We start from the raw sequence: 13,468 nt of genomic DNA on the forward strand, positions 1-13,468 counted from the left end.
CCGTCCGCACATACGCTCAACACATTTCTATTTTCAAGTCCACGAGTCGCATGTGATAAGCACAGATGTATCGTCGGGCTCCAAGGCGAAGAAGCAATATGGGATTGGTCGGAAAAGGGGTTCGTCACAATATTACTGTGCGCCAGGTCACCTGTGTTCATGCGCAATCCAATGCACCACGTGGTGGCCGGTGCTTACTTTGCGAACCTCCAGCTTCCGTTCCACGCGGATATATCTCCTAGCGCTATCATCGTGAGTTTTGTACATCACAGCGATCACTTCTCTGTTTCTGAATTGACTTTTGCCATGCCTTCAGTTCGTCAATGACGCACCGTCAGCACGTGGCGAACTCTTGGCCTATTGTGCATCTGGTAGGCACGACTCAGCACCCTGGAGTATGGTTTCGCTCGCCCTAGATTTCCAAAGCCTCCAAGGCCTCAACACCCCTTTATTACAACATCCTGACGAAAATCATCACAGATCTCGCTTCAGTCTGTGCTGTTCTAATAAGCAAATACGAGCGGAGCGGAGAGAAACGCCAGGCTCCCTCCTCTAAGCGAGCCGCATTAATTTTAGTCAAGATCAGGCCATCAGGCCACCTCCTCCCCGTCCTGCATCCGCACCCTCGACCGCCCGACTACGTACGGAATGGCTGCAGGCGGAGCGGAGCAGTCGCTCCAGTCAAACCCGAGGGCTACATGGCGGAAACGGAGCATACGCAGATGCTCCATACGAGACACGCGACGACGACATTGCGCGGCCGCCTGTACGCATGTTCCATGGCAGAGTCGCGACCTGTGCGGTATCACTCTATCCATGAGAGAGAACGCCACTGTTCGGAAGAGACGGCAGCGCCTTGGAATTAGTACAAGGGATGCCCAGAGCAAACAGTTGTGAAGCGGAGTGGAGCGGAAGTCAAGAGTTAGCATTGTTCGCCACTACCAAGTCGGACCGTCGTCCAGTGCCAACAGCTGCCAATCTCTACAAGCAAAATATTCGGCCCATTGCCAGAACGCCGGAAGTTGGACCCAACAGAGCGTATTTCGGGTAGCTTTTGGGTCGCAAGGTGGTGCCGGGGCGGAGCGAGCAATCCATGTCACAATCGGAACGAGTGAATGGCGCCCAGCGTGAGCGGAGAGGAGAGGAGCGGACATCTCGAAACACATGTTTCGCCCGCTGTCACAACTCAGCCACAACGCTTTGCCTAGGCGGCTGGCTTCCCGGTGGCTGTTTTGGAAGTGAACGGAGGAGAGCGAAGCAAGTCGCCTCCCTCCTATCGCGGTTTCCAAGCGCAACACATGTCAGCCTTGTCTCTCATGACATGAGTAGTGAGTGATGGTCTCCGATGGAGAGTCATCAACGGGGCTGCAACAGGGCAAGACTTGCATGGATGCAAGCGGACCTGCAGCGGATGTAGGATGAATGATCAACTCGTCCGCTTGTCCGCTCGTCCGTATACCGCAACACACCGGTTCCACACGGACCGGTGAACACTATTTAACTGGATGCTTGCACTTCATTCAGTTCAGTGGATTGAGACATCGCGGCATCACTCGTACACGAGTAGATCATCGACGCTGCACCTGGAGCATATCTGGTCTAGATGCATACAAATCAGCTCAGTGTCTAAGGACCGGTCGTCTTACCACTGCTGGCTGTATACATCGTCCTAGCTATATAGACGCTGTTCGCGACATCACTGCTACAAGTGATAGGTCGCACCTCGAGGTCGACGGCGACATGTACGATGCTCCTATACAAGGAAGCATTCTGGCCGATGATCTTAACGGTCTGATTCCATGTAGGATTAGCGATGCTGCATCCACGTTATACATGAACTACACGCAACCTGAAGTTCACGTGAAGGTAAGTGACGTAGGTTTCTCAAAATGAAGATTCATTGAGCAATGTCATTCACATGGGCAGCATGGGTGATTTGTGGTGGAATAGAAAACCATCGTCTAATGTGAAGAATAGTAGTCAATTAGTCTAGCTACCAATGCTCAGTCGCTAGAAAGACCCTCCATGATGAACGCCGTGCACCGTACCCCAGCTCAAGGACCAAAGTTATTACGGCATCCCTCGCTCGAACCCAATCATCTGACGGGAACACCAGCAGCATCGGCACAAACAATGTCAGCCCCGATGTCCCTCGGTGCTCCCGTCAAGCCTGCGACGTCTCTTGACGTCCGGCTACGCTCACAAGCGGTCTAGACGCCCTTGATAGCGACAGTCCTCTCGCTGTTCAGCCTCTCCGCATTCCGCTCATGGCTCTCCTTCTTGCAGTCCTCGAGGCCCTCGCACTTGTGATCCTCGAGCAATCGGTGCTTGCCGCAGTAGTGACCCGAGCAGAAGCCGCAGTCGCCGACGATGCGCTGCGCCGCGTCCTTGCACTCCTTGAAGCTGCAGCGAATCTTCTTGGGCGGCATTCCGCCGCGCAGCGGCAGAGCCATGTGAAGGGTGGCGTTGGGCGGGATGGCGTAGGATTCCAGCGTTGACGACGGCGACGTCAGGTGCTTGCCGGCGTGCACGAGGCGCAGGTCCGACGGAGTGGAGAGGTTGGTGCGCAGGGCAAGAAGGGAGCGTAACGTCGAGATGGACGTGGACGAGGGTATGCTGAGGGGGATTGCTGGTGCGGCGGTTAGCATGTGATGCAGCCATGATGGAGTGGGTGAGACGTACTGCTGTCGCCGGAGACGGTCTTGATGAAGATCTGCATTGTCTCTTCGCTTTCAGAGGCCGAAGAGCTGATGCTCGAGATACTGGAAGAGCGGCGCATACTGGCAGTGTGTGGTGTGGTGTGGCGTTGCGTGGGCGAGTGAGTGTGCGGTTGCGATGTCGGTGGCGGTGGTTGACGTCGATAGGCACGGCGAGATAACGGAGATGTCCGCAGTCAGAGGAAGGTTGATGGAGAAGGGAAGAGTGTCGCGTGGGCAGGAGCAGCAGGTAATATATGTACGGGACGCAGCTAGATTGCGTGACTAAAGAAGGGTGACCCGGTGGTTGCCTTTTGCTATAGTTCGCCGCACGAGTAATCGGCAACGATACGGTGAAAGTGAAGGGGAATGGCGGCGAGTCGTTAGAGTTGGAGGAGGTGACGCACGAGGGCTGCGGCGCTTCTTTAAAGGAAAGGGCCAACTATGCCGAGCACGCATGCATCATCCACATCACGACACAACACATCCAGAGCTGTGGACGGGGGGTTCTCGAGCCGGCATGTGTTCGCTGCTCCTCGCCTCACCTGGCCCACCGATGCACCCAAGTATTGACATGAGCTGGAGATGCCTGCACACCATCGTCTGACTAACCGAGGCTGTGCCCTGCGTAGGTTCCATCCGATTCCATATCGCCCGCGACCCTGCAGGAGACTGGCTTCTGGCCGAATGCAGGAACCAGACTTCCATCAAGCATAGTCGCTTTGAAGCCGTTACACAAATACAATCTTCTTTGTCTTCAAGATCGCGTCGCTGCAACCCTGGTCTATCTTCGCACTCGCCGGACCTGCCTTTCGCAGGTGACACGTATCTGAGCGCGCATCGCTTCATGCACAATCTCATTGCCCATTCCAGATCTGCGCATCATGCACGACGGGCCGTGTAACACGTGGACGGCGTTGGCAAGGGCGCATTGATTGTGCGACATGGCTCTTTGACGACAACGTCTTTATCGATTCGTGCCATCTTCATCTCGTGAGCTGTGGTAGACTATCAACTCTGCATCCTTTTAACTACACTTGGGCCACTAAGTACTGCGAATAATTATTCGGTGCGACTATTAGCAGCTTCCTCTTCTTTCCAAGTCCAAGTACGCCATCCCTCTCCAACCCGTGCAATCTCACCACCCACGGTTCTGGGCGCCACGAACCAAACACTACGAAACACACCATCTCACATGGTCTTCCCCGCAACATCGCCAACTATTTCCAATCTGCTAGTGTCACTTGGATATTTCTGGAACGGTCGTATCGTAATGCCCAGCTCAAATAAGGTTTGTGTGACGTTTCAAGGCATTTTGGCATAGGAACCATTTGTCGATGCTAATCGCCTGCGTGACTCTATCACTAGGAACCCTGGACTAATTTGCTACGGGGTTGATGGTGGCACGATGTATATCCGCGATGGTGAGATGGGCATCTCACGTCAGATGATGATGATGTTGAAAGTATTTGAGAAGGGTGCGAATGGTCGAGTAGCATTCCTGCATGTCGTACAGAACCGATTGATCTCCTCAGAGAGAAGCATGTCCCCTTTCAGTCTTCAGAGAGTTGAACAGCTGCTCATTGTGACTTGGACTCCTCATCACATTCACTTTGAGCATGTGCAAAGCTACTAGGGCTTGTTACACGCGCCTATATCACCCTCACAGACGCGCCCCTTAGAATCGCTTTTGAGCGAACAGGACCTCCAAAAGCAATCACATGCTGACAAGAAAAGACATGCACCGGACACAAAGCTATTGGGAGTATAGTGCCATGAAAGGGGCATGCTGTATCTAGCAATGATCGCACTCGAAGCATTGTAGATCGGCCAGGACAATCGCCATCTCCAAGAAATTGCTTACACACCCAGAATTGTGGATCACTTGCACTGCACCCCTTCCTATCTGATGCCAGACAAAAAATATGCATTTGGGAATAAACTTGTCATATCATACAAGTCAAAGTAATAAAATTATAATGCTAAAGGACGTACTCCAATATGAAGCACTCGGGTAAAGACGAAGAATGTAATCCCAAACCCTCTACAACATACTCTTGGGGAAGTTCTTATACGCCTGCCTGACTCCCAAATCTCCCAAAATCTCTTCCGTCCCGCCCAAAATCGCATCAAACTTGTACGTCCGATGGAACTGCTCCACCACGCGGCCCATACCCGTCTGCGTCAGCCCCCTCCCACCGAAAATATTCACCGCCTCATCCGCAATCTCGTGCGCAGAGCGCGTGGCAAAAGACTTCAAGAGCCCAATGGGCCCACCCAGCACAGTTGACTGCTGCTGGTAGCTCATGTTGCACATTTGGTAGGCGATGGATTCGAGCCACGCCTGGTTGGCCTCGACGTGAGAGATCATTTTGGCGAGTTTTTGGCGGATGGCGGGCTTGCTCGATGAGTTTCTTGCCAAAGACCATGCGCTGGTTGCACCATTTGAGGCATTCTTCGACGACGGTGCGGGATTGTCGGATTACGCCGCAGGCCATCATGAAGCGCTCGTGGTTGAAGTTGGACACTGAGGTATTGTTAGAGGTTGTAAGATGCGAGGGGGTGGAGTTTGACTTACTGATTACGATGAAGCCTTGGTGCTCCTTTCCGAGAAGGCCTTCGACGGGGACTTTGGTGTTGTTGAATTCGACGTATGCGGTACCGGCGGCTGTGGAGTAGCTGGTCTTGATCAACTTTGTCTCTACGGTGTCATCCCTGGGGATAAGGATGACGGAGAAGCCGCTCTCTGTCTTGCAGCCTGTGACGAAGTAGTCGCAGAACATGCCGTTGGTGATCCACTTCTTCGTGCCCCGGATGATGTAGTGCTTGCCATCAGGTGTCTTCTCCGCAGTGGTGCGCAGTCCAGCGACGTCTGAGCCCGCGAATGCCTCGGTGATGGCGAGGCAGATCTTCTTCTGGCCAGTCAAGACCTCGTTGACCACACGTGTCTTCAGCTCACTTTCTGGCATCCACTGCAACACTGCTGTCAATGAAATCATCATGCCAGCCATGTTGCCATCCTGGAACCCTCGAGCATTCGCACGTACACCCTCTTGCGCCTGGACAAGATCGTGCAGGTAGTCAAACTCCTCGCCCTTTACCACGCCCATCAAGTTCTTGCCATGTAGATGCTTTCCCGGCCCAAGGCGCATAGCCAGAATATCATTCGCAGCCATCTTATCAATCAGCTCCTGGCTGATGTACTCGCCACTCTTCTCCTTCGCCTGAGCCTCGGGTGTGATGTGCTCGTCGGTGAACTTGCGCAATTCCTTCTGCAGCGCCCTGTGGCTCTCCTTGAAGTATGGGCTCTTGAACTGCGGTCGGAGCCATAGTGGCTCGGCGTACGGAACTGGGCTCAAGTCGCCGAACTTGGGCACGATGACTTCCGACTTCTCGCCTTCGATGGTGCCGATGCACAGGTCCTCGTACTTTTGCAGGACTTCTTGTCGGTGCAGGTTGTAGAAGGCGATAGTGGCATCGGTGCCAGCTACCTGCTCGAGAACGACTGAGCCACCGGGGTGGGCATCGACGAAATCAGTCAGGTCGTAGACCTTGTGGTCGACAATGCACCAGAGATCGTCTGGCTTGTTATGCTTTGCGACGGATTCGCGCGTGAGTGTTTCTTGCGACATGATGGCGATTTGAGGTGGTCAGGGGCGAAGAGGAATGGGGTAGAAGGAGAGCGAGGCTTTTGCTACATTTTGCGACCCAGAAGACATTTGGCCTCGGTCTGAACTGCAAGCTAACCCGCTCCGCGCTGCAGTCCGCGTCTGGTGGAGTCGCGAAAGGTCGAAAGCTGGGGTAAAGCCGAGGCTCATCAGCAGAGACATGTGTGATGTTATTGGCTGCATCCTAAGCCTTCCTCTCTCGCATCCGACATGTCAAATGCCATCTTGCCGATGAAATACCATCAAATTTATATCGAATTCTTACGAACAGAAGGCTCATGCAGGGATATCGATGTAGTCAGGTCGGTACGAAGGCTCTCATTCACTTGCTGCTACTAGACCAGCGAAGCAACAGGAGCGTAAACTGTCCCATCTTTGACGCGTGCATTTTACATTTCTCACCTTCTTTCTTTGCAACCAAATCCTCGACTCTGTGATGATATCATACACAGATCGCTACGTCTGTCTTCCGCATGAGTTTCCAATCTAAATGAACACCACCATCACTTCTTTCTTCTCAACACATCACTAATGTCTATCGTCAGCGAGATGTATGAGATGCTTCAATATATCTTCTCTAGGCTTGTTGGCATTCTGCTGGTTCTGGTCTAGGCGACCATCAGACCAGATGGTACCTGACTAGATGCAGCACTTATGTGTAATAGTTCATCGTCAATTCCTATTACAGCAATCACTCACATGGTGGCCTCAAACCAAACTGCAGGTTCTTCCACTACGAGGTAAAGCGTATAGGGAGATTATATAGCCTGAAGCTATATACATATCACGAGTCTTCGATTGCGATGGCAAGGCAGAGTGCATAGCTCCAGGCTACTAGATGGGCAGTCTACTGCTGCACCTAATTGCTTTGCGTTGTAGCTGAGAAACTGTGATCTTCTCGAAACGTCTTTGTAATGTTAAGGGTAGCTCGACTTTGGGAAAAGCTGTATATTGAGAATAAGCGAATCAAAAACCGGAGCTGAGAGTAGACGGCGGCTTACTCCTCCGACATAGATAGCATTGAGGGAAGGCGCAGTGTAAAGGGATTGGAAGGCGCGAGCAAAGCACACATGCGAGCGCGGGATGGTCTGAACACTTAAAGAAAACCGACGGAAGTTGACTTATGGTCTTGTTCTTCTACACTAATGTGAGCCCTTCTGATCGCTGCATCATGGCTTTTATTCTAGAATCTGTACCTATCAATTGCACGTTGCAGTATACCAACGAAGCACAAGCGACCTATGCTCCCTGCCGACGTTCCACACGTGCGATGTTTCCCTCATGTTCTCGCGACTTCATCTACGGCTTGGGTATATGTAGGGTCTTGCTGACCATGAGACAACCATGTAGCACAAACATGAACACGACGGGATGGAACTCCAAGGCCGATCCCTCCAACCACAAGCCCAAAGGAATCTGTGCCAGCGTCCAGCCCTTGTAAACCCAGAATGCCATGGTTTGCACGAGAATCAAAGACATGGGAATCGGCGTGCCTTCAAAGTACTGAGACTTGCCAGACGCATCCTTGGGAACCATGGCGACAGTGACGTTGAAGCGCGCAAGACGAGTGAGACCGCAGAGAACGAAGAAGGTAAGCAGCAGGTGGTCGACAGGTGTGCGGAGACCGAGACTGAAGGCGGCGGCGGCGGGACCTACACCGAAAGACACCTGGTTTGTGGTGTTAGTGGTGCAAAGAGGGGCGCCTAAAGCATATCAAAACGTACCAAGTCGGCGAGAGAGTCCAGTTCCTGGCCCATCAGACTGGCCTTCTTCCTCCATCTAGCAACCTTGCCGTCCATGAAGTCGAAGAACAAGCCGAGCGGCACGAAGCCTAGCGCAAGGTAGAGGTTGGTGTAGTTGTGCGGGTTGTCTTGAATGCAATAGCGGAGCGATGAGAAGACGGACATGACACCACAGAAGCCTGATCATATTGTTAGAGACTGTGCGTTCCTTCTACATGGTCAGGAGAATATGTCCATACCATTGAGCTCGGTAATGAAATCTGCAAGGTGGAGGGCGCGGATGAGGGAGAAGTGACCGGCATCCTGGCTAAGTAGACGGACCTGCTTGTCTTGCGCTGTACAAAATTAGTGTATGCCCTCCTTAATGATCACTTCGTACAACTCACTAAGATCCTCCGCCGGCGGCATAGAGTCCTTGGACGCTTGCGGCGCGCCGTTTCTTCGCGACATGCTGCCTGGAGTATGAGGAAGCGGTGTGTTGATGTTGAGGACTAAACGGCCAAGAGGTCTTGGCTTGAAGTAATTAGAAATGAGGAGTGTGGGAGTAGGCGTAAGGGTCCAAGTCCGAAGATGTGGGTGTGCCTGTTGTTATGTCGCTCAGGCTGGTGACGCGGATCTTTCATTCAAGTTTAACGAGAACGACCTGCGCACACGCTGCGTCATAGCCGGGTCTAGCCACAATTGCAGACCGCCATGTGATTTGCCGAGTTCTGCTGTTTGCATGCGACTGCGACAGTGTTTCTGCATTGTACTTGTCGCAAACACGTGCAATTGGTCCCAGGCATGTTTCTTCAGTAATGAAATGCATCGCAATGTACAGGCAGGATTTGGACATTTTGAGACTTTGGTGAGACTTTGATTCGGCTCACGAACGCATGCAGCCCAATAGCTATAGACACTTAACACGGAACATGTACCATCATCTTAATTGCTCCTTTTCACGTTGAAACACAGTTGAACTAGATACGAGTCCCGGGCAGCCCTTTCAAACAATGCCCAACACGGCGCCGTATGTTGGATCTTTTACATAGCCCCATTTGAACTCCCAAACGCCGTCGAATGATGATCGTGGTATCGGCTGGTAATAGTCGTGACACTCAAGCAATCCATAATAAGGAAGAATCGACCTTCTCGTGGTGCTCAAGGGAAGGCAGGGTGACGAGCTCGAAAGCAAATCACTCTTAGTAACCTCCACGTCCGCGGCCGCCAAAGCCACCACCACCACCACCGCGACCACCTCGTGAGAAGCCACCGCCGCCTCCACCTCTTGAGAAACCACCGCTGCCTCCGCGGCCACCGCCAAATCCGCGGGATCCTCCACGTCCACCTCGATCGCCAAACCCGCCTCGTCCTCGTGGTGCGCCACGGCCGCGACCTCCACGTGCGCCGCCTCCACGACCACCGGCACCAGCTGGCTTCTTAACTCTTGCCGCACCTGGGGCAGGCTTGGGCTTCGGTAGGAAACGGTCGAGCGGCAGGAGTTTGTCGCCACCGATGTAGAACTTGTCGCCGGCCTTGAATGACTTCGCTTGTATGCCTTCCTGGGGCTTGATGGTGAAGAAGACCTGGTTCAATGGGCCGAGGATCTCGTCGACTTTGCCGATGGGAGTCTGCAGTCGCGATTAGTTTGTTGCATCATCTGCATAGTGTTCGGAAGTATATACCTTGTTCTCTAGGTAGACTGGCGCATTGAAGTAGGGGATCTTGGTGTTGATGGACTCGCAGAACATTTCGTTCTCGACGTCGTGCACGAATTTGCCCATCTCTGAAAGGCTATTAGCTGCGCCACTGCAGTGCGATAGAGACGCGCATACCGAAAACCTGGTCTGGGGGCCCGAACGAACGTTCTCCTCCGAAACCACCGCGTCCTGCTCATGGGTCAGCTATAGCTCCTGCAGAGCTTCTGCGCCAGTGCTACACACCTCCACGGGGAGTGAATCCGCCCCTTGAACCGCCGAAACTGCCGCCTCGGCCTGCACGAGGTGTACCACGGAAAGACATGTTGTGTGCGATGTGTTGTGTGCAATCGGGATGCGGAGCTGGACCTTCTCGTAGCTTAGAGTTGGAAGTTCGCGAAAGAAATCTTCGAGGAAAAACGCGACCAATCGGCGCCACGTTTTGCCGACAGATCCTTGGGCAGGAACCCCACCAGTGCACTTGCCAAGACCTATGGTGGGCTGTCGCGCGCCGAGGGGTTCCAAAATTGTAGCTTTGATCCAGTAGTGACTGTCCTTAGACTTGATTCTTTGCACTCATTTGGGATCACTTCAAACCACCAGATCCTTTTTTAATCACGAGATCTTCCAGATCTAAAGTGATTGCACTTGGCGCATTGCCTGACTCAGAGCTGCCCTTATATTACACCACACTCCGCTTCCGACTCGACATAAGACAGCAAGCATGGCGGAAGCGGTCAAAGATGCTGTCAACCAGGCGGTTGAAGGTGTGAAGAATCTTGCAGTATCCGCAGAACAGAAGGCAGAACAAAAGGCGCCGAAGCCCAAGAAGGAAAAGAAAGCCAAGGGAGGGGACGCAGATGGTCGTCCTCTGATGCTTGACCCAGCACCGGCCTATATCGACCATCGCGTACAGATCTTGTAAGCTGAGATGATGTCATCTGGGGGTACTAAGCTAATAGTTCTCAGTGAGAAGCTCAAGGCGAAGTACGATGAAGAGATCGCCCAGAAACCACGAGGTAGCCTACTGCGCATTGAATGCACGTCATAGCTCTAACGAAATGCGACAGAGAACATCAACATCTCACTTGGCGACGGAAAGATCATTGAGGGCAAGTCATGGGAGACTAGCCCAGCAGACATTGCCCGAGGCATCAGCAAGAGCTTGTTCGAGCGCACGGTGATCGCGCGTCTCGACAAAGGCACACCCGAAGAGACGCTGTGGGATCTGGAGCGACCATTGGAGAAGAGCTGCAAGCTTGAGCTCCTGCCATTTGACGACCCAGAGGGCAAGAAGGTCTTTTGGCACTCCAGCGCACATATTCTGGGAGAAGCATCGGAGCGTAGATTTGGCTGTGACCTATGCATTGGTCCTCCAGTTGAAGATGGCTTCTACTACGAGGTAAGGAATGGAGACCATCACTCGTTAGCATTGGCTAACAACCACACAGATGGCGCTACCAGAAAAGGCTGCTGTCGAACAGGCAGACTACAAGCCCCTCGAAACCATCGTCAACAACATTGTCAAGGAGAAGCAGGTATTCCAGCGCCTAGTCCTGTCAAAAGAAGACTTGCTCGAGATGTTCAAGTCGAACCCCTACAAACAGCACATCATCAAGGACAAAATCGCAGACGGCACCTCCACAACCGTATACCGCAACGGACCGCTTATCGATCTTTGCCGAGGACCTCACGTACCGCACACTGGCAGGATAAAGCAGTTCAAGGTCATGAAGAACTCTGCCTCATACTTCCTTGGCGATGCCAACAACGATAGCTTGCAGCGCATCTATGGTGTCTCGTTCCCGGACAAGGATGCCATGCAAGCTCATCTCAAGTTCCTCGAAGAGGCGGCGAAGCGCGACCACCGCAAGATCGGCAAGGAACAAGAGCTGTTCTTCTTCCACGAGGCTAGCCCCGGTTCACCTTTCTTCCTACCGCATGGTCAGATCATTTTCAACACACTACAGGCCTTCCTCCGAGAAGAGTACTGGAACCGCGGTTACCAAGAGGTCCAATCACCAAACATGTACAGCTCGGCGCTGTGGAAGGTTTCGGGCCATTGGCAGCATTACCACGAGGACATGTTCACATTCGACGTGGAGAAGGAGAAGTGGGGACTCAAGCCCATGAACTGCCCAGGTCACGCCCTGATCTTCAAGCACCGCGAGCGAAGTTACCGAGAGTTGCCAATCCGCATGGCCGATTTCGGTGTCCTGCACCGCAACGAAGCTAGCGGTGCGCTCACAGGTCTTACACGTGTACGACGTTTCCAACAGGACGATACCCACATCTTCTGTACCCAGGACCAGATCACCGAGGAAATCTTCGGACTCTTCGACTTCCTCCGCGCCGTCTACGGCAAGTTCGGCTTCACCTTCAAGCTGAAGCTGAGCACACGCCCCGACGGTTTCCTCGGCGAGGTCGAGACGTGGAACAAGGCAGAGGCGAAGCTCACCGAAGCTTTGAACCAATTTACAGCTGAGGGCGGAGGCCAGTGGGAGCTGAACCCCGGTGACGGAGCCTTCTACGGCCCCAAGATCGACATCACCATCTCAGACGCGCTCAAGCGCGAATTCCAATGCGCCACCATCCAGCTCGACTTCCAACTCCCCAACCAGTTCGAGCTCGAATACATGACCTCGGAAGTCGCCGCCGCCAAGCCCAAGGAAGAAAAGGCCAAAGAGGAGCCCGCACCCAAGGACGCCCCCGCCCCCGTCGAGCAGAAGAAAGAAGCCGCAGACCCCAATGCCCCCAAGAAAATCCAACCCCCACAGCCCGGTTATGCCCGCCCCGTCATGATCCACCGCGCCATCTACGGCTCCTTTGAGCGCTTCATCGCCATCATCACCGAGCACTTCGCCGGCCGCTGGCCCTTCTGGCTGTCTCCCCGACAAGTCATGGTCATCCCTGTGATGCCCAGTGCAAACGACTACGTCAAGGAAGTGCAGGCCGTGCTGCGCAAGAACAAGTTCCACGCCGACATTGACGTGAGCGGAAACACGATGCAGAAGAAGATCCGCACGGCGCAGTTGAGTTTGTATAACTTCATCATGGTGGTGGGCGCGGAGGAACAGAAGGCGCGCGCGGTGAACTGGCGGAATCGAGATGATCAGGCGACGCAGCAGAGAGGCGAGATCGTGCCGCTGGATGAGGCGGTGGAGAAGTTGTGCAAGTTGAGGGATGAGCGGAAGGTGGAGAATGTGTTTTAGGCATTGATATGAGCATATGAGGCGATGATGTGATGAGAGCTTCGGCATTTCCAAAACCGCATGTTACTTGTCAAGACACAAAATGAACGAATGCAATGACAACATAAGCCCCAATACATGCAAGTGATGCGAGCACAAGTCCCACATCTATGCGTAGGTTTCGTAGGTTTCATTTGATGATCAATACTTCCTATGATGCCCTCATCTTCTCCAAGCTATTCTTAGCTTGCCAACATTACCCTTCGTACCATCCATACAATGGTACTGATTCTGTCCAAAATACGCCTGATACTCCCTATGCTGCCATGACATGCAATGTGTGCTGGAAAGGTAATCTACGTCTTGGTATACTGCTAACCAAGATGCGTGCCCAACATGTTACTGATACATGTGGTTATGCTCGTCCGAACCCCTGTTTTCGGACACGTGTGTTTGTGGCTGGCGCGAGCAGTAATGCAACGGAGGTTTGTTGTG

General features: G+C 53.1%; 6 protein-coding genes across 6 annotated transcripts; 2 read left to right on the top strand and 4 right to left on the bottom strand.

Moving 5' to 3' along the window:
- Window positions 1–1,740: 1,740 nt before the first annotated feature.
- SNOG_12014 (hypothetical protein) lies at window positions 1,741–2,104 on the top strand (the record flags this gene model as incomplete). The annotated part of the gene is made up of 2 exons (XM_001802194.1): window positions 1,741–1,866; window positions 2,054–2,104. The coding sequence occupies 2 exons, from the start codon at window positions 1,741–1,743 to the stop codon at window positions 2,102–2,104; spliced, it is 177 nt and encodes a 58-aa protein (XP_001802246.1).
- On the bottom strand, window positions 1,958–2,779 carry SNOG_12015 (hypothetical protein; the record flags this gene model as incomplete). Its single annotated transcript, XM_001802195.1, has 2 exons — window positions 1,958–2,629; window positions 2,683–2,779. 2 exons carry the CDS (start codon window positions 2,777–2,779, stop codon window positions 2,211–2,213), a joined length of 516 nt encoding a protein of 171 aa, XP_001802247.1. The 3' UTR covers window positions 1,958–2,210.
- Window positions 2,780–4,803: 2,024 nt separating this feature from the next.
- Window positions 4,804–6,328, bottom strand: SNOG_12016 (hypothetical protein; the record flags this gene model as incomplete). The annotated part of the gene is made up of 1 exon (XM_001802196.1): window positions 4,804–6,328. One exon carries the CDS (start codon window positions 6,326–6,328, stop codon window positions 4,913–4,915), a length of 1,416 nt encoding a protein of 471 aa, XP_001802248.1. The 3' UTR covers window positions 4,804–4,912.
- A 1,335-nt stretch (window positions 6,329–7,663) lies between these two features.
- SNOG_12017 (hypothetical protein) lies at window positions 7,664–8,556 on the bottom strand (the record flags this gene model as incomplete). The annotated part of the gene is given in 4 exon segments (XM_001802197.1): window positions 7,664–8,067; window positions 8,085–8,285; window positions 8,346–8,441; window positions 8,493–8,556. The coding sequence occupies 4 exon segments, from the start codon at window positions 8,554–8,556 to the stop codon at window positions 7,664–7,666; spliced, it is 765 nt and encodes a 254-aa protein (XP_001802249.1).
- Window positions 8,557–9,287: 731 nt separating this feature from the next.
- SNOG_12018 (hypothetical protein) lies at window positions 9,288–9,869 on the bottom strand (the record flags this gene model as incomplete). Its single annotated transcript, XM_001802198.1, has 2 exons — window positions 9,288–9,716; window positions 9,771–9,869. The coding sequence occupies 2 exons, from the start codon at window positions 9,867–9,869 to the stop codon at window positions 9,288–9,290; spliced, it is 528 nt and encodes a 175-aa protein (XP_001802250.1).
- A 637-nt stretch (window positions 9,870–10,506) lies between these two features.
- SNOG_12019 (hypothetical protein) lies at window positions 10,507–13,089 on the top strand (the record flags this gene model as incomplete). Its single annotated transcript, XM_001802199.1, has 4 exons — window positions 10,507–10,703; window positions 10,752–10,801; window positions 10,853–11,184; window positions 11,234–13,089. The coding sequence occupies 4 exons, from the start codon at window positions 10,507–10,509 to the stop codon at window positions 12,992–12,994; spliced, it is 2,340 nt and encodes a 779-aa protein (XP_001802251.1). The 3' UTR covers window positions 12,995–13,089.
- Window positions 13,090–13,468: the final 379 nt, after the last annotated feature.

Source organism: Parastagonospora nodorum (assembly GCF_000146915.1).
Source record: "Parastagonospora nodorum SN15 chromosome Unknown scaffold_21, whole genome shotgun sequence".
In the NCBI taxonomy this organism is placed as follows: Eukaryota; Fungi; Ascomycota; class Dothideomycetes; order Pleosporales; family Phaeosphaeriaceae; genus Parastagonospora; species Parastagonospora nodorum.